At 43.3% G+C, this 26,661-nt stretch overlaps 1 protein-coding gene across 2 annotated transcripts in view; it reads right to left on the bottom strand.

Moving 5' to 3' along the window:
* Positions 1–7,990: 7,990 nt before the first annotated feature.
* Positions 7,991–26,661, bottom strand: part of CAMK2A (calcium/calmodulin dependent protein kinase II alpha) — a 220,790-nt gene continuing 202,119 nt past the window's right edge. Inside the window, exons 17-19 of one of the 2 annotated variants that reach the window (XM_033927288.1) lie at positions 17,262–17,356; positions 13,627–13,855; positions 7,991–10,057 (exon numbers count right to left, since the gene is read on the bottom strand). In XM_033927288.1, coding sequence (XP_033783179.1) covers positions 10,054–10,057; positions 13,627–13,855; positions 17,262–17,356 — 328 coding nt within the window. In that variant the 3' untranslated portion in view covers positions 7,991–10,053. Of the gene's footprint in view, positions 10,058–13,622; positions 13,856–17,261; positions 17,357–26,661 lie in introns of those variants that run through there. The other variant, XM_033927289.1, reaches the window with a different exon arrangement.

Genomic DNA, 26,661 nt, shown 5'->3' with positions numbered 1-26,661 from the left:
CAAGCTTTGCTTTAAAGAATGCTGGTGTAGAAGGACTGAGGTTGAAATAGACACTAAAAATTGACATGGGATTATTTCCCGCGGTTATCCGCGGGGACGGGTACAGTGATGAATTTTATCACTGTGTCATTCTCTAATACAGAGCAAGCTAGGTGCTACTTCCTGCGTGCCTTTTTTTTTTTTTTTCAAGTAGCTAAATAAATATCTATCTATCTATATGATATAATATTATTACCACATGGAAAGGAGCCCTGCATGAAAGAGGGTTCGAAATAAAAAACCAGACCCGGAGGGTTTACTTTCTAACCAGTCTGGCTTTGGAGACACCTCCGTTCATGAATACGAGCTGGTTATAAATCCATCTTTAATAGTTCAGAAGAAAAAAAATGTAAACCCCCCCTCCTAGGTTTTTACATTAAGAAAATAAGATCAGCAAATATTTTAAAAAGCATGCATACAAATAACAAATTATTGTCACAATCAAAGTTCCCACACAAAATACCAGTAGTTATTATTAAAGCTTGCAATATTGGTCTGCTGGAAGATATTATTTTGCGATCATTTCATGAAGTGGCTGTAATGAATGATGGTCGCTTTATGTTTTTAATTTTAGGGCTCCTTTTCCGAAGCCGCGTTAGCGGCTTTATCGCACGCGACTTTCTATTGCGCGCCAACCCCCGCGCTAGCCGAAAAACTACCGCCTGCTCAACGGCTAGCGTGGCCGGCAGTTTAGTGCTGCTTCGTAAAAGGAGCCCTTAGTATCTGCTTTGGAAAACAGTACGGCATACTGTAATATTTTGAAAAAATATTGTTGTTGGGAAAATTTGGGGAGCACCTAATCCAATACAAAAATCTACAAATCAAACTATATGGCGGATTTAAGGTCGTCTGGAAGTATTGGATAATAGCAGGTATACGTATTTTAGATGATGTTGTATCTAATGGTAAACTGCTTGATTTTTTCACAGTTGCAATATAAATTCGGTCTTGATAAATCACAAAGTTATAAGTGGTTGCAACTGAAGCAGGCAATTCAGGCGGGGTTCCCTGAATGGAAAAATCTTATTAATCAATATAGTTTAGAATTCTTATGCTTTCAGGCAGACTTCCTGGGGCACCAGGCCGCACAGTGGTAGAAATTAATATCTGGATTTGTGAAAAAAAAAACCCCAAAGACTGGTCTTAGAGACATTTGGACCATTGAGATTAAGCATCCAATTACTGCGTCTCAATGGCCATGAATTTGGTCTTGGAGGATGAGTTGTACGATGTCTGCATCTATGAGACAAACATGGTTTTTCCTGTTGCATAGAGCTTTCTGGACCCCTGTTCGTTTACAAAAATTAGATGGCTCTAAGTCTAATAGATGTTGGCATTGTCATCTTGAAGCAGGGACTTTAGATCACCTATTATTCTATTGTCCATTTATTTTGGCTTTTTAGAAATCAATTTGGGGCCAAATAAATTGTTTGTTAGAAAATCATATGGCATTATCATGTGATACAGTATAATTTGGCATGTCTATGAGGGCTAAGAGCCAAATATCTTCAAAAAATAATAAAACTCTTACTTATTTTTAACAGGAGTCGCCGTACAACAAATAACATGCAATTAGAAAAATTGGAGTAGATTAAACCATAGTTTTTGGTGGAATTCAGTGTGTCGTAGTTATAAAATGGAAAGAACATTAGCTATTTAGAAAGGGAATTTTAATAAATTTCAAGATGTGTGGGGGCCATTAACAAATTATTGCAATGAATAGGTATTATTTTCCCTGATTAATACAAATGAAAGAATGGGGTGGGGGGGATTTTATTATATGGTATATGTGTTATGAAATATTGAAGGGAGGAGAGGGAAAGAGATAAATTTCATTTAATAAGAAGAATTGTAGAATTTCAAGTGATATATTTAAGTTTAAATGTGGTTACTTTTTGATGCACTTGATGTAAGTTATAAAAATTAATAATACCCCTGTGTAATTTTCCCAATTTAAGGTTAAAAAAAAAAAGTCCCATAACTAGTTCAGAAAATTATTGTCCACAACAAAATATATCCCAGCTGTTGTTTCTCAGAGTATGTTTGCTTTTGATTCATATTTTCAATCGTATAAAGTGCTTGGCGGTAGATAGCTTGATGAATTATAAATGTTGTGTACTCGAGAGTGAATGATTTAAAAACAGGAAGGAAAAAAAGAAAATTAAAAAATCGTCACTCCTTCACCAGTGCCAAAATACACTTCTCCCTCCGTATTCACGGGGGATGCGGGCAGAACATAGCCGTGAATACCGAAAAAACGTGAATAACTTTTTTTGCATGTTATTTGCGGTTTGTAGGTAAAAATAGACCTGAAAAAGATAATAAACCATGAATAACCCGACCTGCGATTTGCCCCGTGCAATTTCCTCCATGAACCACCGGGAGGGCGAGTGCCCGTACTAGGCTCTATTTTTCCACAGTGAGCTCCTAATGCTCAAACCACATCTCCGCTTCTACGCTCTTCTCAACCCCTCTTGGGGCCCACCAAACTTTATTGCAAGGAAATCACCCTGCAGGCTGCACACATGCATCAGGAACGGCGCCGAAAAAAGGGATCCTATCTCTCTCTGATAGAGCCAATAGCCTCCTCCACAGTCTGTGCCAGTGGTTCCCAAACCTGTCCTGGGGGACCCCCAGCCAGTCAGGTTTTCAAGATATCCCTAATGAATATGCATGAGAGAGATTTGCATATAATGGAAGTGACAGGTATGCAAATCTCTCTCGTGCATATTCATTAGGGATATCTTGAAAACCTGACTGGCTGGGGGTCCCCCAGGACAGGTTTGGGAACCACTGTTCTGTGCACTTGTGGCTGAGTGACGTTCCCAATGCTCAAGCCACGCCTCCCGCTCCCGTTTTCCTCTCAGCTCCGGCGGGACTCGCCAGATTCCATCGGCGGGGGGACACTCTCCACTGCAGCCGGTTCACTCGTGGCGAAAATGCCACAGAAAGAATCCCGTTTTACTCAGTTAGGGCTGATAATCGAAAAGGTAGCATTTACTGGGGCAGCTCGCTAAATTTCTCCAAGCCAGAGTGGAGTCCGGGTCAGCTCCTACGCTAGTCAGCCATTCGCTTCCACAGGGGAGCAGCGATTTCCAATGTGAACCGCTGGGTTCAGTGATGAAAATTAGGGGGGGGCGGAGTCAGCAGCCGAAAAATCGCAAATCCGCAGATACGGAAACTGCAAATACGGAGGGAGGCGTGCAGTCAGTACCTTTTCTGTTTACTTTTCTTGACTTATTGTAGTTCATCCTTCTCCCACCATGTTTTTAGTGCGTCTGTTATCCTCTTCGTCTGTCTGTTCCACATTTGCTTACCAAAAACGATGGGGTCCTTATACTAAGGTGCGCTAACTGTTAACGCGTGGCAACGCGTCCATAGGATATAATGGACGTGCCAGCAACACGTTAGCATTTAGCATGTGCTAATTAGCGCATGCTAAGACGCACTAGCGTGCCAGATGTATTCCCATAATTTTTATTGTACATTGGCTAGAAGTCTTGCTATGCGATTAATCAGATTTTTAATAAACTTGATAAGTTAGAGATAGAGAAGGCAGATAAAGACCATATGGCCTAACTAGTCTGCCTATCCATACCATCTACTATCCCTTCCTCTCGCTTAGAGATCCAGTCTACTTATCCCAATCTTTCCACCACCTCCACCGGGAGGGCATTCCATGGATTCACTACACTTTTCGTGAAAAAAGTATTTACCGAGAGTACTTTTGAGTCTGTCCCTTTCATCTTCATCCTATGCCCCCTCATTCCATTGTTTCTTTTCATCTGCATTTATGCTTCTAGGTATTAAAACATTCTTTCATATCCTCCCTATCCCGCCTTTCCTCCAAAGTATTCATATTGAGATCTTTAAATCTGTTCCCATAATGCTTTATGACAAAGACCACTGACCATTTTAGTAGCCTTCCTCTAGACCGAATCCATCCTTTCTATATCTTTCTGAAGGTATGGTCTCCAGAATTTTACCAGAGCAAACAAACCAAAACTGCAGACTTGTACACGGTGCAGGCAAATTTTATTTTGACAAATAAATCTTAACTAAAAACCTTTTACCAGACGGGGGACCCAACACGGTCCGTGTTTCGGACAACCTTCATCAGGGGTCCTAATAGGTACAAATACAATATTAAAACAACCATATAAAAATTAAAATTAATTTTTATATGGTTGTTTTAATATTTTAGTTAAGATTTATTTGTCAAAATAAAATTTGCCTGCACCGTGTACAAGTCTGCAGTTTTGGTTTGTTTGCTCTGGTCTGTTTTTTCACTGCAGACGAAGTTGGACCTCTGGTTCTTTTGTTGTTTTGTTGCTCCAGAATTTTACACAATATTCTAACTTAGGTCTCCTCAGAGTCTTATAAATGGGCATCAATAGCTCCCACTGGCCATTCCTCTTCCTCTTCCTATGCACACAAGCATCTTTCTAGCTTTTGCCATCACCTGTTCTACCTGTTTGGCCAACTTAAGATTATCACATCCAAACCCTGCTCCTCTTATGTGCACAAAAGTTCATCACCCCCTAAACCGTACCATTCCCTCTGGTTTTTGCAGCCCAAACTTATGACTGTATTTCTTAGAATTAAACCTTAGCAGGAGGGAATTTTACATACAGGAGGGAATTTTACAAAGTCATTTTCATGCATAAGTGGCAGTAAATAGTCTCTGATCAAATACTGGCTGACATAAACATATGCACCATGACATGACAGTGCGCACTTTGCCAGTAGACAGGTCTTGGGGAATAGAGTTTGGATGGAGCACAGGCAGAGTTCGTAAGTATTGCGTAGATTTTAGCATATTCTAATCTACCTGTGTACAGGCAGTCCCCGATTTACAGACGCCTGACTTAAGTACGACTCGTACTTAAGAACGAGGTTGCGGCTTGAGCAGTATTTCCAATGGCATGGACTCCTACACTTCTCCTGTAGCAGATTCAGGAATGACGCATGGCCACATTAAGAACAGTGTGTGGTTGTGCGTGCTGTACCTTAGAAGGAACACCGATAGGGACATTTGGCCCTTTTGCCAGCTGGGAGCAGAGGTAAGCAGCAAGAATCTGAAACTCTACAAGTTCTGAGTTACATACAAATCAGACAGCTTTAAAAAACATAACTCGTTCTTAACCCAGGGACTGCCTGTATAGGAATAATCCACCCATTGTGACATCACTGTTGAGGTTGGCTCTTAGGCATTGGTGGAATGAGGCATTATGACATCACAATATGGGCTCTGGAATGTTGCTACTTAAGAACGCAGTTGCAGCTTCAATTGATTTCACTGAGCAGTATTTCCAGCGGCATAGACTCCTAACACTTCTCCTGCAGCAGGTTCAGGCCACATTAAGAACAGTGTGTGGTTGTGCATGCTGTACCTTAGAAGGAACACCGATAGGGACATTTGGCCCTTTTGCCAGCTGGGAGCAGAGGTAAGCAGCAAGAATCTTAAAATCTACAAGTTTTGAGTTACATACAAATCTGACTTAAGAACAGCTTTACAAATGTAACTCGTTCTTAACCCGGGGACTGCCTGTACTTACAAATTGATACCTGCTCCAGGGGTAGTGAAAATGTCCACACCTGCAATGTAAGTGTCTAATCTGCTGCTTATGTAATCATATAATATTCATGAAAGCATCTGTCTCCCAAATTCTATAAATAGCACTCAAAATTGTGCATGCATATTTGAGTAACGAGATAATTAGCATCAATAATTGGAATTTACATATGCAACTTGCTAAGGCTATTCTATAGAGATATGTTTAAATATTTTAGCGCACAGCTGAAAAGGGGGTGTGGCCATGGGAGGAGCTTGGGTGGTTCAGGGCCATTCATGAAAGATGCATGCTTTATAGATTATGGAAGGTTGCAGTTGGTGAAAATCCTCACGTCCAAAATTGGGCGTGGAGCCCAGCACTAAGGCCCGGATTCTATAAATGGTGCTGTGCTTGTAAGCTGCCCACAAAAGCAGCGCCGATCGCGCGATGGTGTCGTATATAGAATCGCAGCTATGTCACAGTTAGGGGTCAGAAATGTAGGCCAGGGTTTTCGAGGCCTACATTTCCAGGGCCTATCTCTGAAGAGAATCGCAACTACGGTGGCGCCTATCGATGCTTAAGGGTACTTCTGGCATTAGCCACACCTATTTTACCCTTAGGTAGCGGTAGGTGCCAACGTAGTCACGATTCTGGCTCCATTTGTGGAGGTGCTATCTTTTTTTTTTTTTTAATGAGATTTTAATTGCTTTAAAATGATGCAATCAATTATTGCATTGATTGAAGGCAATTAAACTAATTTAAAAATGGCGCCGTTAGGGTGCCTAACTAGCAGTGCCGTTTACAGAATAGTGCTCTTTTTTTGGGGGTGGGGGCACCCAAGGTGGGCACCATTTACTGAATCTAGTCCTATGTGTCTTTATACAATAGCTCCTAAGAGTGGAGGTGTGGCCTAGTGGCTAGAGCTGCTGCCTCGGCACCCTGAGGTTGCGAGTCGAATCCCAGCTTGCTCCTTGTGATTCTGGGCAAGTCACTTAATCCCTCCAGTGCCCCAGATACCATAGTTAAATTGTGAGTCTGCCGGAACAGATAAGAATACCTGATTACTATTCAATGAATTGTAAACCACTTTGGGTGAATCGCTTCATGAAAAGGCAGTTAATAAATCTAAAACAATAAACCAGACACCCTGTTATAAAAATTTCCTCCATGTTCTTCTCACTTCTCCTTACTGTGTGTCCAAAAAGATCGAACAGAAAAACCCACTTGGTGAAAGTTTATTTGATTATAGAAAAGGATCCCGTCTTTGAATGAATTTCCAGGCTTTGCAGCATTAGAGCCATTTTCAAACAGCCTGCAGTTACTTTGCGTATCATTTTCAAAGAGAAAGTTAATGCGTGCGTTCCCTTTGAAAATTACCCAAAGGTACAAGGGATCTAATAACTTTGCAGCTACAGTACTTTGTCCGAGGGCTCCAGAATAAGGAGGAAGGATTGAGACATCCAGGTTTTATTTCCATTACTTTCAATGGAGCTCTCCCCTTCCTCTCGTGATTTCCCTCTTCCCTTCCTTGCTTTCGTATTTTTTTTAATCTCGATATAATTATGCACCCATTACCCCCCCCCCTCTCCCACTGTATCATGTCAGTTTCACTTTGGTTTTAAATTTTTATTTTTTTATATATATATTAACTGCATTGTAAACTGTTTAGATATTCTGGATAAATGGTATATCAAGTAACTAATAAACTTGAAACTTGAAGTAAAACCCAGATGTCTATTTCCATCCTCCTCACTTCTAATGCTTTCAATGGAAGTAAAACCCAGATATCTCAATCCGTCCTCTCTTTTTCTGGAGCCATATGGTAACCCTAGTAAGATCGTAGCTAACAACCAGCATAGATGTTTAGCATATTTATAGGGTGGGCGCCAAAGCAAGATGTGCGCTTAACTAAATTGGCTAACAAGCCAATTACCTCCAATAATTGGGGTGCTAATTAGCACCAATTTGAATCTGGGCATGCATCTTCCGATGCACCATTCTAGGACGATGTGCCCCCAAATCTCACCCAAAAGGGAAGCGTGGTCATGGGAGGCATTCCTACAATTTGCGCTGTCGTGGAATACTGAGGATGTGCGCCCAAATTGGGCACTGGGAATCGAACCTGATTTCAGCGGGCGTAAGTCTTGGTGCCCAAATTCGGGTTCCAAAATCGTCACTTGATGCTCCTCTATAATGGACGCTTATCTCTGACTATCCATTATAGAATGGCATTGAGCTCCAAATTTTTTACAGCACTGATTTTTGGCAATCTCGCCCAGGGGTCTCAAAGTCCCTCCTTAAGAGCTGCAATCCAGTCGGGTTTTCAGAATTTCCCCAATGAATATGCATGAGATCTATATGCATGCACTACTTTCAATGCATATTGATTTGGGAAATCCTGAAAACCCGACTGGATTGCGGCCCTCAAGGAGGGACTTTGAGATCCCTGATTCTAGCCCATATTGACCACCTTCCTCTCCTCCCCTGGTTTCACTCAACAGGAGGATGGCATAAAATAACTCTTCAGTGAAGGAGGAAACTGGAGAAAGAAGGCTTTAAATCCACCTTTTTGTCTTCTCTCTATTAGCTTATTGAGGTACAGTAGACTCTCAGTTAACCGGCACCCATGGGGATTGATAGATGCCGGATAAATGGAGTTTCTGGTTGCTTGAGAGTTACTATTAAAAATAGGCCTAACTAGTACTATACCCCATACCATAAACTATTCTACACAAACTACCAGACGTGGTAGGCAAAGCGTGGGCAAACTCAGGTGTGGCGTACCAAGTTTACACTTATATTTCCGCCAGAAACTGATTTTATTTTTATTTTTATTTAAAGTATTACAGTATTTCTTTGGGTTTTTTTTTTTTGTTTTTTTTTGGGGGGGGGGGTTTGCTTGTTGCGCGAGTTCTGGTTCCTTGAGTTCCAGTTAACAGAGAGTCTACTGTATTAACATTGCAAAACAAAGTTTTGTACAAGTGTCAGTGTTAAACGCAGCTGTTTCAATGCTGAGTGCTGCAGAAACGCTTTGCAGTGACCCCGCTATGGCCAGTTACAACCGCTGCTTGTAACTAGCCCATTGCCAAATGAATTATTTCATTGGGAGTCCCATTCTAGGTTTCTAATATATTTCTGTACTCCGAAATTGTTTTCAATTATTTTGATCCAGACAAACCAAATACCATTTATGTAGTGTCCTCTTTACATGAGAGATGATGTGTGCAACACCTATGTATACTGTATATTCTCTATTTCTGTATATACGAATTGATATATTGCAGTATAAAAATGTACATGTAAAATGTCAAAAATGTTTCTCCTTTCTGCGTTTCACCCCTGCTCTTTAAACGCCAGAAAAAGTCCAGTTAGAGAGCAACAAGGCTCTGGTGTTGTCAGCAAGAGGAAGAGAGGAAAACGAACATAATAATTTCAAATATTCACTTGTCGTAAAAGAGAGCTCATTATACTAGGATATACCTTTTTTTTTAATCCAGCATAAGAATAAACTGAAGATGTTGTAAAACTTGAATGTCTGAAATCGCATGAGTCCCCCCCTCGTCCAAAGCTCACATAATTCCCAGGACTTCTCTAACCTGTCCTGGTGATTCCCCCCCTCCCCTCCCCGGGCATTCAGGTTTTCCTGGAGACCCACAATGAATATTCATAAGATCAATTTACACGCATTACAGACTGAGCACGTGCAAACTGATTTCATGCGCTTTCTCTGTGGCCATCCTGAAAACCTGACTGGCTGCAGAGTCCAGAGAAAAGGTTGGCGCGCCGCTTCTACGATTATTCTCATGTTGGTTCGATTGCAGCCATCACAAACTACAAAGAATCCAGTTTCTTCCAGGAGCAACACGGCTACTAAAAACTCGGTATAATAGCGTAATTTTAAAGTTGATAGCACTACTTACACACATGCAGGACCATACTTCCAGTCAGTTTCCAAGGTGTGGCATTTTAAAACTGATGAACCTTTCAAATAGTGGAGATGTGGGGAGGAGGGCTTATGCCACAAGGAAGGAAAGAAGTGTTAGAAAAAAGTGGAAGTCTGGGATTTCCATGTGGCTGACCCAGGCCTGTGTTAGTGCAAATTTCTTCAGTGGACAGAGGCATTCTCTTAGCCTGGTCGTCACCTTCCTCCTGCCATCTTGTTCTCTGCAAAAGAACCGAACCACTCTTGCCTACCCTAGCACCTACTAGGGTCTCTCACACTCCTATGGCAATACAAGTAACTGAAAAGAATGGGAGAAATAGACCAACTGAATTCCCTTTTCAAGGAGGAGACTTTGACGGGAGAATGAGGAGGAGGAAAGAGGTGGAGTGCCAGCAGGGTCCAAGCAGTAGTCGGTAGCGAAGTCCCACGGGTTAGATCTCTAGGATGAAGGATGGAATTCTTCCTGTGTGTTCTCATGCAGTGACACAAGCCTCTCCTGGGCCACCTGCTGCCACCTCAGCTGCGAGACACAAAAAAACCCACAAGTCGGTATTGTAGCATTCACTCTGAAACCCCTTAATATCATTCCTCACTTATCTCCCCCCCCCCCCCCATGCCTCCTCCCTTGTGAACTTCATTCCTCTGATCTGTACCCTTCTTCTCCACTGCCAACTCCAGACTCAGTCCATTCTTTCTTGCTGCACTATAGGCCAGGAACAGACTGCCTGAGTTAGTATATCACGCTTCATCTCTAGCAGTACACTTCCTCCACCATATTCATGAATTCCGTATCTACAGATTTGCTTATTCGCGGTTTTAAACCAAAAATTGCATTTTCATTTTTCAGGATATTTTTAAGCTCAAGCCATTTCCTGTGAGCGATCTGCACGGGGCAGGAGCGTGGGAAGATCGCTCCTGCCTAAAAACCCGCTAGGCCACCAGGTAAGGCTTAAGGGGGGGCTTTCAGGGCTTAAAATACGGAGGGGGAAGTGTATTCAAATCCAAGCTGAAAGCCCACTTTTTTGAAGCAGCCTTCAACTTCTAACGCCCACTCCCAAAATACCTATGTCCATTTTATCATTCTCTCTGCAAGAAACTCCCCAACCCCCATTTGTTCTATCTGCCTGTCTGTCCCAATTAGATTGTAAGCTCTTCTATGCAGAGACCATGTAGTTGAATGTACAGCACTGTGTACACCTTTCAGCATTATAGAACTGATAAATAGTAGTAGTAGTATAAATCAATAAGCTTCCCAACTACAAAGCAGATGGATGGCCAGAAATCTGAGAGAGCAGTAGAAGTTACAGTTCAAATTTATTTGACACACCACAAATAAAAATACATTTAAGCGGTTTACAATATTCAAAGTATTAAAAAAAAAAAAAAAAAGGTAGAAAAAGAAGAAAAGTAGATCTATTTATAAGGAAGCCTACATTTTACTTTTATTTTAAAAAAGCCCATACAGTATATACATGCTAGGTCTGGCACACAGTGTCTGCCGTTCCATGTCTGCCATGCCAGGTTTTTATCAGGCTAAGCTCCCCTTACTATTTTTACCATGTCATGTCATACTAGATTAATCATACTTGTAATACTATGAGGTCATTTCATAAATAATGTACACTCCTTTTTCCGCTTATTGGTACAATCCTCCGTGCTCAGTGTACTAGACTATTGCAATGTCATTTACTTGTGCTCCACAAAGAAAACCATGAGGAGACTAAAATTGATCCAGAACACTGCCGTCCGCCTCATATTCGGCCTGAACAAATGGGACCACATCACGCCTTTCTACCACCAACTGCACTGGCTCCCTTTCGAATCCAGAGTCATATTCAAATTCGCCTGCTTCTGCTACAAAACAGTTTTTGGCTTATTACCGAGTTACCTCAATCACCATTTCACGCTGAATCTCACCAACAAGAAATCACGTAGAACCCAGCTGTTCGCCTTCCCACCCATAAGATTATGCCACTTCAATAGATTTCTCAACAAAACCTATGCTTACCAGGCGGCTAAGCTGAACCCTTGGCTTGCCCAAATAATACTCGAGGCCCCCTCTTACCTTAGTTTTAGAAAACTCCTCAAAACGCACCTCTTCCGTGAACAGGGATCTCAATCCCATTTGCCACCGGCTTCTCCCCCTTCCCACTCTCCCCCCTCCACACTTGATCTCACACTCGCTAGCGCGTACCAACCCTTCCTTCTGTCTTACCACTACCCCATGCTAAATCTCAGCTATAGTTTTTTCCTCTCGCCCCCCCCCCCCTCTTCATCGCTTGTAATTTTTTGTTACAATTCTGTAATTTTGTAGTTTTGACAGTTCGGTAACTTCGTTACAACTCTGTAAATTTGTAATTTTGTCAATATTTTGTAATTTGAGTAAATTTGTAATTTTGTCAATATATTGTAAATCCGTGTATCACCGCGGACTGTAATTAATGAATGTGAACCGCCTAGAACTTTTTGGGTATGGCGGTATACAAGAATAAAATTATTATTATTATTATTATTATTATATAGTCTCCCTGCTTTGCAATGACCAAGTCCCAACATCTGGGAAGCTTCATTATTCCATCCAAGACACCGTTTTTGCTCAGTTGCCGAAGGGCTCGGGTACCGGCGGAAGAAAGCTCTTCCAGAGATGCAAAACGATGTCCACGCATAGGTTGTTTCAACTTTGGAAAAAGGTCAGGCATTGTTGCTATTGATGAAACGTGGGTCAGAGACTTTGAGCTGGAGCTGAAATCGCAGTCCAATGGGTGGAGAGCTCCATCTTTCCCACAACCAAAAAATTTTGTACGAGCTCAGTCAAAAGTCAGACAAATGATGATTTTTGCTTATGATCATGAAGGTATCATCATCACAGACAAAGTTCCATGTAGAAGAAGTGTCACAGCAGTGTGTTATCGTGATTTTTTTTTTTTGCAAAAATCCCGACCTCAGTTGATCTTGGCTGGGCCACTCATTCTTCAGGACAACGCTTGCCCGCACATAGAGAATGTCGTCATTGAGAAACTACGCAAATACGGCTGGGAGGTGTCACCTCCTGCTCCCTACAGTCCAGACATGAGTCCACCAGACTTCGACCTTTTTCCAAAGTTGAAACGACCAATGCGCGGACATCGTTTTGCATCTCTGGAAGAGCTTTTTTCCGCCGGTACCCGAGCCCTTTGGCGACTGAACAAAAGCGGTGTCTTGATTGGAATAATGAAGCTTCCCAGAAGTTGGGACTCGGTCATTGCAAAGCAGGGAGACCATATTGAAGGATTGTAAAGAAACACTTGAAGAAAAATAAAACATGTAAATTTTTTTTTAAAATAGTGTGCATTATTTGTGAAATGACCCTCATATGTTTGCCTGCTATGTTTTGACATGCTATTCTCGCCTTGCTATGTCTCGCCATACCATGTTATGTCATATTGGGGTCCTTTTATGAAGGCGTGCTAACCAATTTAGGGCGCGCTATAGATTAGAATGTGCTAAATGCTAACATGCCCATAGAAATATAATCAATGTCTTAGCATTTAGAGCGCCCTAAATTGGTTAGCACACCTTCATAAAAGGACCCCATTATGTTTTACCATGTTTTATTAACTTTGTTTTGCCTCTTTGTCAGGCGCGCTTTTGACGGGTCGCTGAGAGAAATGCATGTTGTCGGAGCTAGTTAACCAAGCAACAGAGACATTATGAGAACAAATGCGATTGTTCCCCTTAACCCTTTCAGGACCATAAGGATTGTAGGCCAATTTTTGTGGTTTTGACAACATTTTTATGGTAAAAAGGGCTTGCAGATGCCAAAAAATTGATTTTTTTTGTGAAATATCATTTTTTTTTTTTTTAAATCACACTTCTGGCTTATGGACAGTGTGGCAAATGAATCTTCTCGTCAATCTGGCAACGACGCTAATGAATGAATGTCGGAACCAGTTTGTTTACATAAAGGCAGTATCATATGGAATCCGTACATATCAAATTTAGAACTGTAGATTATCCCAATCAAAATTTATAGGATTTTAAAGTTATGGGACAAATATGTCCCTTGGTCCTGAAAGGGTTAAAGCGAGACTGCAACTGGAGTCCTCTTACTGTGGTAGAACGGAAGGTGCTCCTGATCTGTGGAAGTGAACGATTTGCCATTTGCCATCCCGGCGGTGCCAGATCCTGGTCTCCTCAGACTGGGCCGTGCGGGGAACCCCACCGGCATCAATGTACTGTGTGATGCGGATGTAGGCGATGCAGGCAGATTCATCCCCCATGAGGTGGATGTGTGGGTTTAAGATGGTGGTGTGCACTGGCTTGCTGTTCCTGGACCACACTGGAGGTGCAAGACAAAATACCGCAGATGTAAAAAGGGGAATAATGAATCTCCTATATACTACGAGACGCTAATATTCATGAAACCTAAGAGCTCCTTTTACAAAGCAGTGGTCAGTAGCGTAAGGGGATTGAGGGGGGCTGACCGCCTAGGGCGCCATCTTGGTGGAGGCATCAGCACCTGCCCTTCCCCCACTACCATGCACTCCCCTTCCCTTCCCCCACACCTCTTTAACATTCCCAGTGCAAGTAACAACCCCAATCTGCTGCTCACGCCAGCGTCGGCTCTTTCTCTGATATCACTTCCTGGACCCGGTACCTAGGAAGTGACGTCGGAGGAGGAGCCTATGCTGGCATGAGAATCAGGTTAGGGTTGCTGCTTGCGCTGGGCATGTCAAACAGGTATGGGGGAAGGGACGGGCACACGTGGCAAGAGGGGGCAGGGAAGGAGTGGATGCGGGTGGGGGGGCAGAGAAGAGGGCAGGGGAGAGACACCACCACCCCGGGCACCTCTCACCCTCACTACGTCACTGGCCATGGTAGAGGTTTCTACCGCGGGCCTGCGAGGTAAATACTCCGACGCTCATAGATTTCCTATGAGCATCGGAGCATTTACCTCGCCAGCTCGAGGATGAAACCTCGATCTCAGCTTTGCTAAAGCCAGCATAAGTTAAGCACCTGTTTTCAACCCATAAGTTAGGAATTTAAGCTGGGCTAAAAGCAGACTTCTAACTTGCTATTTTAGGGGGAATTCACCAGGCAGCATTAGCGCGCATTGAGGGAATTAGCATGCGTTAAATTCTAAAGCCCATTTTATGCCCGTGAGCTTTAATGTTTAACGTAGGGTTACCAGACGTCCGGATCTCCCCGAACGCGTCCCCCTTTTGAGGACATGTCTGGGGGTCCGAATGGCTTTTCAAAACCCGAAACTTTGCCCGGGTTTTGAAACGCCTCCTCAAATCACGGTCGGGCAGAGAGAAAGTCCGTGCAGGCGTGGACTTCCTCCCTGTCCGGCAAGAGCAGGCAGCAGGGGTCGGTGCTAGGGTGGGACTGAGGGCGGGGATGGGTGGGCTTGGGAGGCGGGCCTAGGGGTCCAGATGTTCTGTTTGGAAAATCTGACAACCCTAGCTTAACGTGCATTAAGGCGCATTAAACCCTAACATTGCTTGATAACTTCCCTCCCTAAGTCACCTATATTTAGGCCTCTAGGGCCTATTTGTTTTTAATAAAGTGCACTGAAAGTTGGGCTTATCACGTCCTAACATGACATTTTCCCATGCATTAAGCTCAGGATTAACATAGCATTTTTTTAAGGGCATTTTCCATTTTTTTTTTTTGAATTACAGGGTCATGCACTAACACTTGCATTAGTGTGTGGTACCTGTAAAAGGTAGAAGCCTTACCGCTTCCCACGTTAACTCTGTGCTAGCCACTTAGCACACACCATTGCGACTATGGTAGCTAATGCTTCCATGCCCATTCTCCGCCCATTGCATGCCCCCTCCAAAAATGCTTTTTTTTAATAAAAATAGCTAACACCCCAGTTAGCTCATGCAAACAGGCAAAATACCCACTGCAGCTCCTTGTCACTCTGAGCAAGTCACTTAACCCTCTGTTGCCCTAGAAACAAAATAAGTACCTGTATATAATACGTTTCGCGGTAAACCTTTTTAAGCTGTGGTAAGCGTGCTCTAGCACTTACCACAGCTTAGAATAAGGATCCCTAAATTTGATGGATCTTTGGCTGTACGTTTTGGGTTATATTTGGGTTCATTCTATAGCTTCCGCAGTCAAGTCTTTCATAGCTGTCTTTAAAAAACCTGCACAAAAATGACAGAACTCCCTCCCAAAGGAATTGAGAAAGACTTGAGTCGTTGAGTTCATTTAGAAAACGATTTCAAGCACATCGGTTTCCCCAGGCATTTTTGTGAATTAAAACAGAAATGTTAAGATATTGTTCACGTTTTTGAATACTGTATGTCTTGAAGACTAGTATGTTTTAATGTTATATCTAGTCTATGTATGTAAGTTATAAACTGCTTAAATTTGTAGATTTGCAGTATATAAGAAACTTTTCAATTAAAGCAGTACCTTTTCCCAACTTATGAAATCGCCCCATAAAAGCAAGGCAAAAAAGAACCAAAACAAAACTGCAGAAAAATGTGCAAGGTGTAGGAATTTGTTCAATAAAAGTCATAAAAACATGTATAACATAAATAAACCCATTGTATCCCAAAACTGGGCCTTGTTCTCGTATGTACCAGACCCGACAGGGCCCGTGTTTCGAAAAACACTTCTTCCTCAGGGGTCCCTGATGGATGGCACATGGAGTTTCGAAAGACCAGGTTGGATGAAAACAAACAAAATCTCAAACGGAACAGTCGTGGAAAAACTCCTGTCGAAAGCGCTTTCGACAGGAGTTTTTCACGACTGTTCCGTTTGAGATTTTGTTTGTTTTCATCCAACCCGGTCTTTTGAAACTCTATGGGCTCCTTTTGCTAAGGTGCGTGAGGGCCTTAACGCACGGAATATCGCACGCTAGACCTTAACGCCAGCATTGAGCTGGCGTTATTCTAGAATCGTACCGCGCTGTAATTTTGTGCATGCGCTAAAAACGCTAGCACACCTTAGTAAAAGGAGCCCTATGTGCCATTCATCAGGGACCCCTGAGGAAGAAGTGTTTTTCGAAACAAGGGCCCTGTCGGGTCCGGTACACACGAGAACAAGGACCAGTTTTGGGATACAATTGGTTTATTTGTTCTACATGTTTTTATGACTTTTATTGAATAAATTCCTGCACCTTGCACATTTTTCTGCAGTTTTGTTTTGGTTCATTACCTCATAAAGGCCATTTCTATAACTGGGTGTTCACATTCATGTGTCTACTTGAATGCGAAAATATGTAGAATAACCTTCCCTCCCGGAGTCCCCCCACCATAGATGAGGGAACAGCTTTCTAAAATCGCCGTTCCATGATCCCATTGGCACCCCTTCTTCATCACATCCCAGTCGTGATAGCGCTTTCTCCAATCCATCCTTACATCAGCATAAGCCCTCCACATCACACAACCCACTAGATAGCAGCACAAGTCCCCCAGAATATCACCTAAACCCCACCCCCCACCCCACTTTGAGTAAACACTCACCCTCCCAAGACCATCAAATGTGGGCATGAGCCCAGCACAGTCATACTCCGTGTCTGTATTTACATAGACTGGCACACTCTTGCTTTCTAGATGTTTACACACTTTCTCATAAGAGATTGAGAAATACAACCTAGAAGGAACCAAAAACATGGCAACTGGGTTTCCATATGAATCTGACACTTAGGTGCACACAGAGACTTTTCTATGTTTAGATCTAACAGTGAGCATCGTGACTGACATGAAAGAAAGGGGGATACTTACAATTTTCAAAGTAGAATCGATGGAAGTCTAATCCTTCCACTAGGTTCCCCAGAGCCTCTGGTTCAAAGGCTGTCATTCCAGGGTCACACATCTTTCTGAAGAAAAAATATACGGGAAAAACAGAAAGTGAACAGAGGGAGATTTGAGAAACAGAGAGGATGTGAGAGACATGGAGCGAAAGAAAGGCAGACGGGCAGTAATGGAGACAGATAAGGAACATGAAGAGTGAGCAATGTAAATGTGAATAAAGGAACAAAGGAGAGACAGAGAAAATAGACAAATGGAAGAAAAGAAGGAAAAATTATCCTGTTTACAACAAATTGTCTAAGAAGAAAAAAATGTAGTTTCTCAAGCTGTTTACAGTGGGTCAGACAGGATGAATTCTTTATTTTTATTTGCAGGAATTATAATGTTAATTTCCAAGAAACATCTTGTTTCAGAAACAGAAATGGTTCCGTCTAGGACTGAGGAAAAATTAACCACAAATACGGAAACCAAAATGTTTTTGTGTATCTCAGTCCACTAGTTTAGACAAAAGAGAAGACACAATAGAAGAAAATGATTCCAATAATATCTCCTCCCCCCTTTACAAAACTGCGCAAGAGGTTTTTAGCGCCGGCCGGTGCACTTATTCCTCTGCACTGCTCCGATGGTCATAGAATTCCTAGAGCCTCCTTTTATCGAGCTGCAATAAGGGTTTTTTAAAAAAAAATCGCAGGCCACTGTGGTAAAAGATCCAACGCTCATAGAATTCCTACGAGCATCGGAGGTTTTACTGTAGCGACTCATGATTTAAAGAAAATCCTTAACACAGCTTGATAAAAGGGGGTCCCTAGGTTCTTATGAAATTGGAAGATAAGGTTCTTCATTTGTTCTGCTCTGATGTCTGTGTTTGTGTGTTGTTTTGATTTCTGTTGTCTGTTATTGCAAACTTCAATAAAGAAATCTGAACTAACCCCCCCCCCCCCAAAAAAAAAATACCCAATGGAAAATTACCATATTTTCTGGACCATAAGATGCACCCACCTGTAGAGGAGGAAAAACCAAAGCCCAAAGCCCAAAGCTGCCCAAAACCTGCAGCCCAAAGCCCGCAGCCGCCTGAAGCTGCCAGAAGCCACCCACCGCCCAAAGCACCCCCGTACTTTTTTTAGTGGCGGTGGTCCAGCATGGTCTCCTGGACGGCTGCCTGTGTCTTAGAAGAGCGATGCAGAATGTAAGAGTGCGACCTTTACGCTCCTGCCTGATCCCTCGCTGCTCTGTGATTGGCTGCACGACCAGGCAGGAAGCGCAAAGGTCGCACTCCTACATTCTGCATCGCTTTTTGGGGGGTGGAAAAAGTGCGTCTTATGGTCTGAAAAATACGTTATATATTCTTGAAATAAGAGGATAAGACCTATAGTACTTTTGACAACTATAATGTAGCCCTTATTAAGGATGCTACTACGACACTTTTGGAAAGTTTATAAAATGTGATGTCTTCCATCTTGGCTGATTATCTAGATTTTCAGTTTTATGATGAATGAACGTATTTTCTTTCATAAGCACAACATGTATGTCAGAAAGCTACTTAGTCTCTCCCTTTGTTTTCTCAATCCTTTTTCTAATGATATAACATTTTGATGCAAAATAAACTGCTCAGCTGACTTCTGTGACTGAGATGACAAAAGCCAGGAACTTTTGTGAAAGAGAGTTATCCAGCTTTGACAGTGCTTCCCAAAGAATATCCAGCATAATGGAAGCAGTTTTAATAGGAGTGTGCTTACTCGATTCGACTTGGAAACTAGCAATTCCAACTTAGTGACGAAGGTCATTCCAATCTTCTATCCGCTAGTCCAGCAAGTACGTCCGACATCTCCTTGGGTCATGCAGGTCCACCAGAGGGTGGTGGTAAACGGTACCCCCTCTGAAAAGTCGGAAGTGCACAGTGGAGTACCGCAGGGCTCGGTCCTGGGCCCAATCCTATTTAATATCTTCATACAGGATCTGCCTCAGGGACTTCGGGGTAAAATTGCATTATTTGCCGATGATGTGCAACATAGTGAGCGAAGATACCATGCCCGACGCTATGACACAGGACATACTTTTTCTGGAACACTGGTCTACTCTTTGGCAGCTGAATTTCAATGCCAAAAAGTGTAAGGTTATGCACCTTGGTGGCAGAAACCCATGCAGAACCTACACTCTGAATGGTGAGACCTTAACCAGAACTGTGGCAGAACGAGACCTGGGAGTAATCATTAGTGAAGATATGAAGGCAGCCAATCAGGTGGAGAAAGCCTCATCTAAAGCTAGACAAATGCTGGGTTGCATCCGGAGAAGCTTTGTCAGCCGAAAGCTCGAGGTGGTGATGCCGCTGTACAGGTCCATGGTGAGACCACATCTGGAGTACTGTGTACAGTTTTGGAGGCCACACTATCGGAAAGATGTGCTAAGAATGGAATTGGTTCAACGATTGGCCACCATGATGGTTTCAGGGCTCAAGGATGTCCCTTACGAAGAACGACTAGGTAAGTTGCACCTTTACTCTCTCGAAGAACGCAGAGAGAGGGGTGACATGATAGAGACGTTCAAATACGTTACTGGCCGCATTGAGGTTACAGGCCCTACGGCGACAAGGGGGCATGCGCTGAAAATCAGGGGCGGGAGATTTCATGGTGACACTAGGAAGTACTTCTTCACCGAGAGGGTGGTCGACCGTTGGAATGATCTTCCACTTCAGGTAGTTGAGGCCAGTAACGTAACTGACTTTAAGATCAAATGGGATAAACACGTGGGCTCACTTCAAAGAGGAACTTAGAGGGGATGGTTATTTGAGTGGGCAGACTTGTTGAGCCGTAGGCCCTTTTCTGCCGTCATATTCTATGTTTCTATGTTTCCATTCCGGGGCTCTCAACAACCGCCTCTGGCATACACCTATATATTGTACCTATATCCTGCTTACCTATATAAATTGTATCTATTTTCACTGATTGTACCTATTCGCTGATTGTCCAGCTCTTCTTTGTTGTAAACCACCTCGAACTACTACGGTTTTGGTGGTATATAAGAATAAAATTATTATTATTATTACACACTCGCTCAGCTGAAGCTGTTGGAGGATTGCACACTTCCAGGCTCAGAGTAACATCAGGCTCGGGCAAGGGTGGTGGCTCATCTCCCAATGCTCCCTTCCGCAGCGACCTAACAGCACTGGCATTTCAATTCTGGGGTAGTTAGATGATCCAATAGGCAGATAATGGAGCCTCCAATTGGCACCAAAACAAGGAAAAGACTGCAGAATGGAATGTACAAGGTACAGGAATCTTTATTAAAAACCATACAAAATTATACTCACTAAAAAATGGCTCTCGTATACATGGAATACAGACCCAACAGGGGTCCTATTGAAGAAATGGGAGAAAGTTTATGGTATGTGGTGGCTAGGAACATAACACCACCAGTGATGAGTAAGATATGTGAAGTGAAGTGATTGACCAGTGGTGTCGGCATAAAAAATGGTGGTGTTAAGTTCCTAGCCACCACATTCCAAAAACTTTCTTCCATTTCTTCAATAGGACCCCTGTTGGGTCCGTATTCCATGTATATGAGAGCCATTTTTTAGTGAGTATAATTTTGTATGGTTTTTAATAAAGATTCCTGGACCTTATACATTCCATTCTACAGTCTTTTCCTTGGTTTTGATGTTCGCCTTTTACCCGTTGGATTTTTCTTTGTTATGCTTCCAATTGACGCACCAGGGTGAGTATGCAACTTACTCGTTCGTTTTGGTATAAAACAGATATGACCAGGAAAGAATATTAAGAGGAAAGAGAAATCGGCCAAAGAAAAACTGTTCAGGATCTCCTCTCAGTCACTATCTTCAGGTTGGATAAATCTTATAATTTTATAGATCTACTAGTATTTTAGCCCGTTACATTAACGGGTGCTAGAATATATGTCTGTCTGTCTTTATTTCTGTGTCTCTCTCCCTCCCGCTGTCTTTCTTTCTGTCTGTCTCTGTCCCTGGCCCCCTTTGTTTTATCTGTCTTTATTTCTGTGTATCTCCCTGCCCCTGTGTCTTTCTTCTTTTCTTTCTGTCTCCCTTCCTCCCGCTGTCTGTCTTTCTATCTATCTGTCTCTCTCCCTGCCTCCTATGCAGCAGCATTTCTCTCCCATCATTTCCCTGTGCAGCAGCCAAAGCAGCATTCCCACCCCCTCCATTTCTCTCCCCCCACACCACTTCCCTGTGCACAGCAATAGCATTTCCTCTACCCCCTTTCCCTTCCCACGGTCTGTCCGGCTCCCTTAGTCCCTTACTGCCCCCCCTTCCCTTCCCTTCCCATGGTCCCGACTACGAACCTGGCGATTCCAGCAGCATGTGCAGCAGTCTTCACACGCTGCTTCGGGTCCTTCTACTGCCCTGATTTACTCTGGCACGTCCCTGATGACATCATCAGAGATGCGGCAGAGCAAATCAGGGCAGTAGAAAGGCCCGAAGCAGCGTGTGAAGACTGCTGCACACGCTGCTGGAATCACCAGGTTCATAGTCAGGACCATGGGAAGGGAAGGGAAGGTGGGGGCGGCAAAGGACTAGGGTCCCGGGCGGCTGGATCAGCACAAGAGCCGGGGCAGGAAGTTGCTGGGCTCCTCGGGTCTGTCGCGGAGGCCGGGCTGGCTCCGTTTCTCGTTTCGTCCTGGGGAGGGGGGGGGCAGGAGGCGCTCTTTGTGCTCCAGCCCTTCGGAGGGCGCTTGTGAGTAGCCGGGAGGCCTAGGCGGTGACAGGGGCTGCGGCGGCCGTCTCCGAGTGACACCAACTCTCTCTTCTCCTTTTCTGTCACTCCTGGACCGCTGCCCCGTGCCCTCTGATGACTATGGTACACTTTTATTTTCCCCCTCTGTGGCTGCCTTTAAATGTCCTGCCGCCGAACGCGCCTGTCGCGTCTCTAGCGCACCTTCGGATACGTAGTAAGCGCACATGCGCACTCTTGCCGGCACATCCCGACAGATCAGATCTCAGGGAACACGCGGTGAGAGTGCGCATGCGCGCTTAGAGTTTTATTATTATAGATAGTGATGGTGGCATCATCTTTCATTCTTGTGAAGCGTCATCCTGTTGATGCCCAATCTACAGCTCTGAATCCCAGCATCTTCACAGAGCTCAGGCCTCTGCAACAGTCCGCTTGGTGGTAACTTAGCTTAGTTTTCTGTCGTAGCTGTTCATTTCACAGTCACTTCTTATGGTGTTTGTCTCAACCATGAGTCTGTCATTCTTTTGTCTCCTAGCTTGCTTCCTTGTTTCTGCTTTTGAGTGCCTTCTGCAGTGACTTGACTACACTGTTCTGTTGCTGTCTACCACGGAGAACATAAACTCATAGAAACATAGAAACATAGAAGATGATGGCAGAAAAGGGCTATAGCCCATCAAGTCTGCCCATCCTACTGACCCTTCCTCTTAAGTCTATACCTAGTGACTATTTATTAAGATTGACCCTCTTAGGGATCCCTTGTAGGCATCCCATTTATTCTTAAAGTCCCATTTATTCTTTTTTTTAGTTCAAAAAGTTTTATTGATTTTATAAAAGATGAAATACAAAGCCAACAATATGCGTGCTCCAACAAGGAGCACATTATAACAATGTCATTAACAAATGTGAAGTGCATCCATAGTGGAATAATAGTCATAAATGATTGAATGCATCAGAAATAAAATAGAAGTTGAAAAGACATCAGTTCAGGAAAAAAACATAATACATATTAGGTGCTAAGTTCTGACAGTATACCAGAGTAATCAGTTTAAATGATCCAAGCATAAAATAAAGAAATTGACATAAAGAATATTAAATGAAACATGGTAAAACCGGAGAGGTGCCTGAAATTAAAAGACTAAGGGTGAGGCAAGATACATATCATACTAATGAGTGCAGTAGTCAAGGGTCTGATTTACAATATTCAAGCAAGGGGGACCAAATTTTTGCATAAGAGGACATGGAATTATTGCGTTCAGCAAAATGACATTCATATTTCACGAGGAGACAAATTGAGTTCCACCATTGATTGACATGTAATTTAGTGGAATCTTTCCAATTGTGGAGAATAGTGGAGAGAGCAGTAAATAAAAGTATAATTAACAACCGTTCATGAGTAATGGATAAAGGGGAAGAGAGTATCGAAGAGCCATTAAATAATAAGTCAAAGGAAAACGCATCGGTAATTTGCAAGATACGGGCAATTGTAGACCATACATTCGACCAGAAAGATGAGACATATGTACAGGAGTAGAGCATATGAAGTAAGGAGCCATCAGATGACTTACAGGTCCAGCAACAACCATCGTATGATCGGTTTATTTTGGCTGATTTCGCAGGAGTCCAAAAAGCCCTATGGTACAGGAATATAGCTGTTTGTACATGTGAGGCTGATCGAAGTGACTTCAGTAATTTAGGCCACATGATCAGCCACGATTGTTCGGTGAATGATGTATGCAATGAGGCATCCCATTTGGCTATGGTATCATGGGGAGGTGTAGTGGTGTGAGATTGGATATACTTATACCACTTAGATGTCTGACCTTTCATAGTGGAGTAGGTAAGAAAAAGATTAGGTAAGTCAGGAGGATCAGCAAGAGAGGTGGGAGACGGAAAGGCAGATTTGAGGCTATGATGAAGCTGAATCCAGAGGAAGTATTGAGATTGAGGGATGTGGTATTTGATCATGAGATCGGAAAAAGAGAGCCATTGGTCATTCTGGAGAAGATGATGAATATACCAAATTCCCTGCTGTTGCCATCTCTTCCACGCCACCATCTCCTTATTAATTGTGATCCGAGGATTGTTCCAGACCGGAGCTGACGAAGATTCTGCCCATTTATGAGGGGAAATAGAATCAACGTAGCAAATCGCCGACCATGTACTCAGAAGGATGGGATTAGCTTTTATATAAGAAGTTAGAGGCATACAAGGGACATGTTTAAGAGAAAAAGGATCCGTCAAGATGAATTTGAGTTGTAGCCAGTTGGGATTGACGGACGTCGGATTAGATTCCTGCCAAAGAGAGCCCTGTGACATTAAGAAGGCCATGTGGTAGCTTCTGAAGCAAGGAAAATTAACACCCCCACAGTCACGAGGGGATTTCAATTTTTTAAGCGCAATTCTGGGTTGTTTTCCCTGCCAAAGAAAATCCACAAGGAGTTTCTCCATGCGGGCGTAAACATTGTGAGGAAGGAGTATGGGTAGCATGCTGAGAACATAGTTTAGTTTAGGGACGATTATCATCCTAATGGTAGAGAGACGGCCAAACCAAGTGAGGTTGAGCGGAGACCATATGCGCGTACATGTAATAATGGTAGAGATAAGATGTTCGGTGTTAAATTGTAAAGTGGAATCTAGAAAGGGACTAAAGAAGATTCCGAGATATTTTATTTTGGGGGGGGACCAAAGAAATCCCTGTCCAGTGACCTCTATCTGCACATCTATACAGTTTAATGGCATAATTTCAGACTTAGAAATATTTAGCTTATAGCCGGAGATAGCTGAGTAGCGGCGAATCTGGGACAGAACCGAGGATAAAGATTCCGGGGTGACATAAAGTAGAATATCATCTGCATAAGCAGAAAGTTTAGCAGAGAATGAGTCGTGTTGGAATCCCTGAATAGAAGAGTCTTTCCGAATGGCTATCCCATTTATTCTTAAAGTCCAACACGATGCAGGTCTCGATCAGCCCATCAAGTCTGCTGACCCATCCTCTTAAGCCTATACCTAGTGACCGATGTTTCAGTTCGACCCTCGTAGGGATCCCACATAGGTATCCCATTTATTCTTAAAGTCCAGCACGCTGCTGGCCTCGATCACCTGCGCTGGAAGCTCATTCCAACGGTCAACCACTCTTTCTGTGAAGAAATACTTCCTGATGTCGCCATGAAATTTCCCGCCCCTGAGTTTGAGCGGATGCCCTCTAGTGGCAGAGGGTCCCCTGAGAAAGAAGATATCATCTTCCACCTCGATCACAAATTCACAATCCTAAGCTAGATTCAACAGTGAGCCCCTTTTAGTAAAGTATCCCAGTACGTTTCATCACTAGGGACTCTGGAAATATGCAAAAAAAAGACTTGCCTTAAAGCCACAACTTACAGCTTCTGACTGAACTTCTGCTAAGACTTTTTTTCTTTTGAAGAGCCAAGATGTTATCATAGATTTTACAGAGTCATGTTGCTTATTGTACAAATTCCTACTCCTGTTTTCTTCTTAAGATCTGTAAAAACAGTTCATAAAAGGTAGGGAAAATTTTCCTAGCTTTTTCAGAAACTCCTGCAGATCTCTGATTCTTCAGTTTAGGGTCGTTGATCATTTTGGAACAGGGTTAAAAGGGAGTCGGAAGGTTACTAGTACAAGTTTCTAACATTTTTAATGATGCCCCAAATTTTAATCGTATCATAAACATTTTTTTATATTAGTGACCCCATATTATCCGCCTTGAACCTCAAGGTCATGGCGGAATAGAAATCACTACTGTAATGTAATATTTGCTACCTGCATTTTAAAACTGTTCATTGTATTGTCATCTGTTGTTGGAGCTGTCCCGCAGACTACCCTTAATCTCGCTAACTCATCTTGTTTTACCTCTACACACTTGCCAGTGGCATAGTAAGGGGGGGAGGGGAAGCGATCTGCCCCAGGCGCCCTCTTGGTGAGGGCACAGGCACCCATCCTACTTTCCGCCCTCCCCCCCCTCCGTTCCTTCCCCACCCCTACTGACGCTCATGCATGTCGCTTCCCTTCTCTGTATCTCTGTGATGTTCCTGGCGCGAGCAGCCTGCTGTCACACCGGCATCGGCTCTTCCTCTGATTTCTCTTCCTGGACCTAGGAAGGGACGTTTGGAGGAAGTGCCAACGCTGGCACAACAGTAGCTTGGGAGCTGCTGCTTGTGCCAGGAATATTACAGAGGTACGGGGAAGGGAAGCGGCGCGTGCGTGTGGCAGGAGGGGGCAGGGAAGGAGCGAGAGGAGCTGGAGGGGGCGAAGAAGAGGGCAGGGGAGGGGTGCCTCCGCCCCGGACGCCTATCACCCTGGCTACGCCACTGATACCTGCCATTGAGACCTTTGGTTCTCAACACAGTCCTCGGGGCATACTCAGCCAGTTAAATTTTCAGGATATTGGCAATGAATGCCTCCTGAAAACCTAGCTGACTGGATGTGGCCTGAGGACTGGTTGAAGAGCACTGATCTAGTCTAATATAATCTAAATTGGTATTTATAAACCGCCTTCTCCCCACAAATAGGTTCAGAGCAGCTCACAATAAAAATTATATTCCTACTTATATTCCTACAATTTCTAGACCACTAGAAACTCATCTTTTGGGCCAAATTGTAGCAATTGACCCATGCCACACCTTTCAGGAAGCCCATACTCTTGCAGTAGCTACATC

This window comes from Geotrypetes seraphini, chromosome 18, assembly GCF_902459505.1.
Source record: "Geotrypetes seraphini chromosome 18, aGeoSer1.1, whole genome shotgun sequence".
NCBI lineage: Eukaryota > Metazoa > Chordata > Amphibia > Gymnophiona > Dermophiidae > Geotrypetes > Geotrypetes seraphini.
Note: the sequence above shows the minus strand (reverse complement) of the source record. Positions and strands in the feature narration are given on the sequence as shown.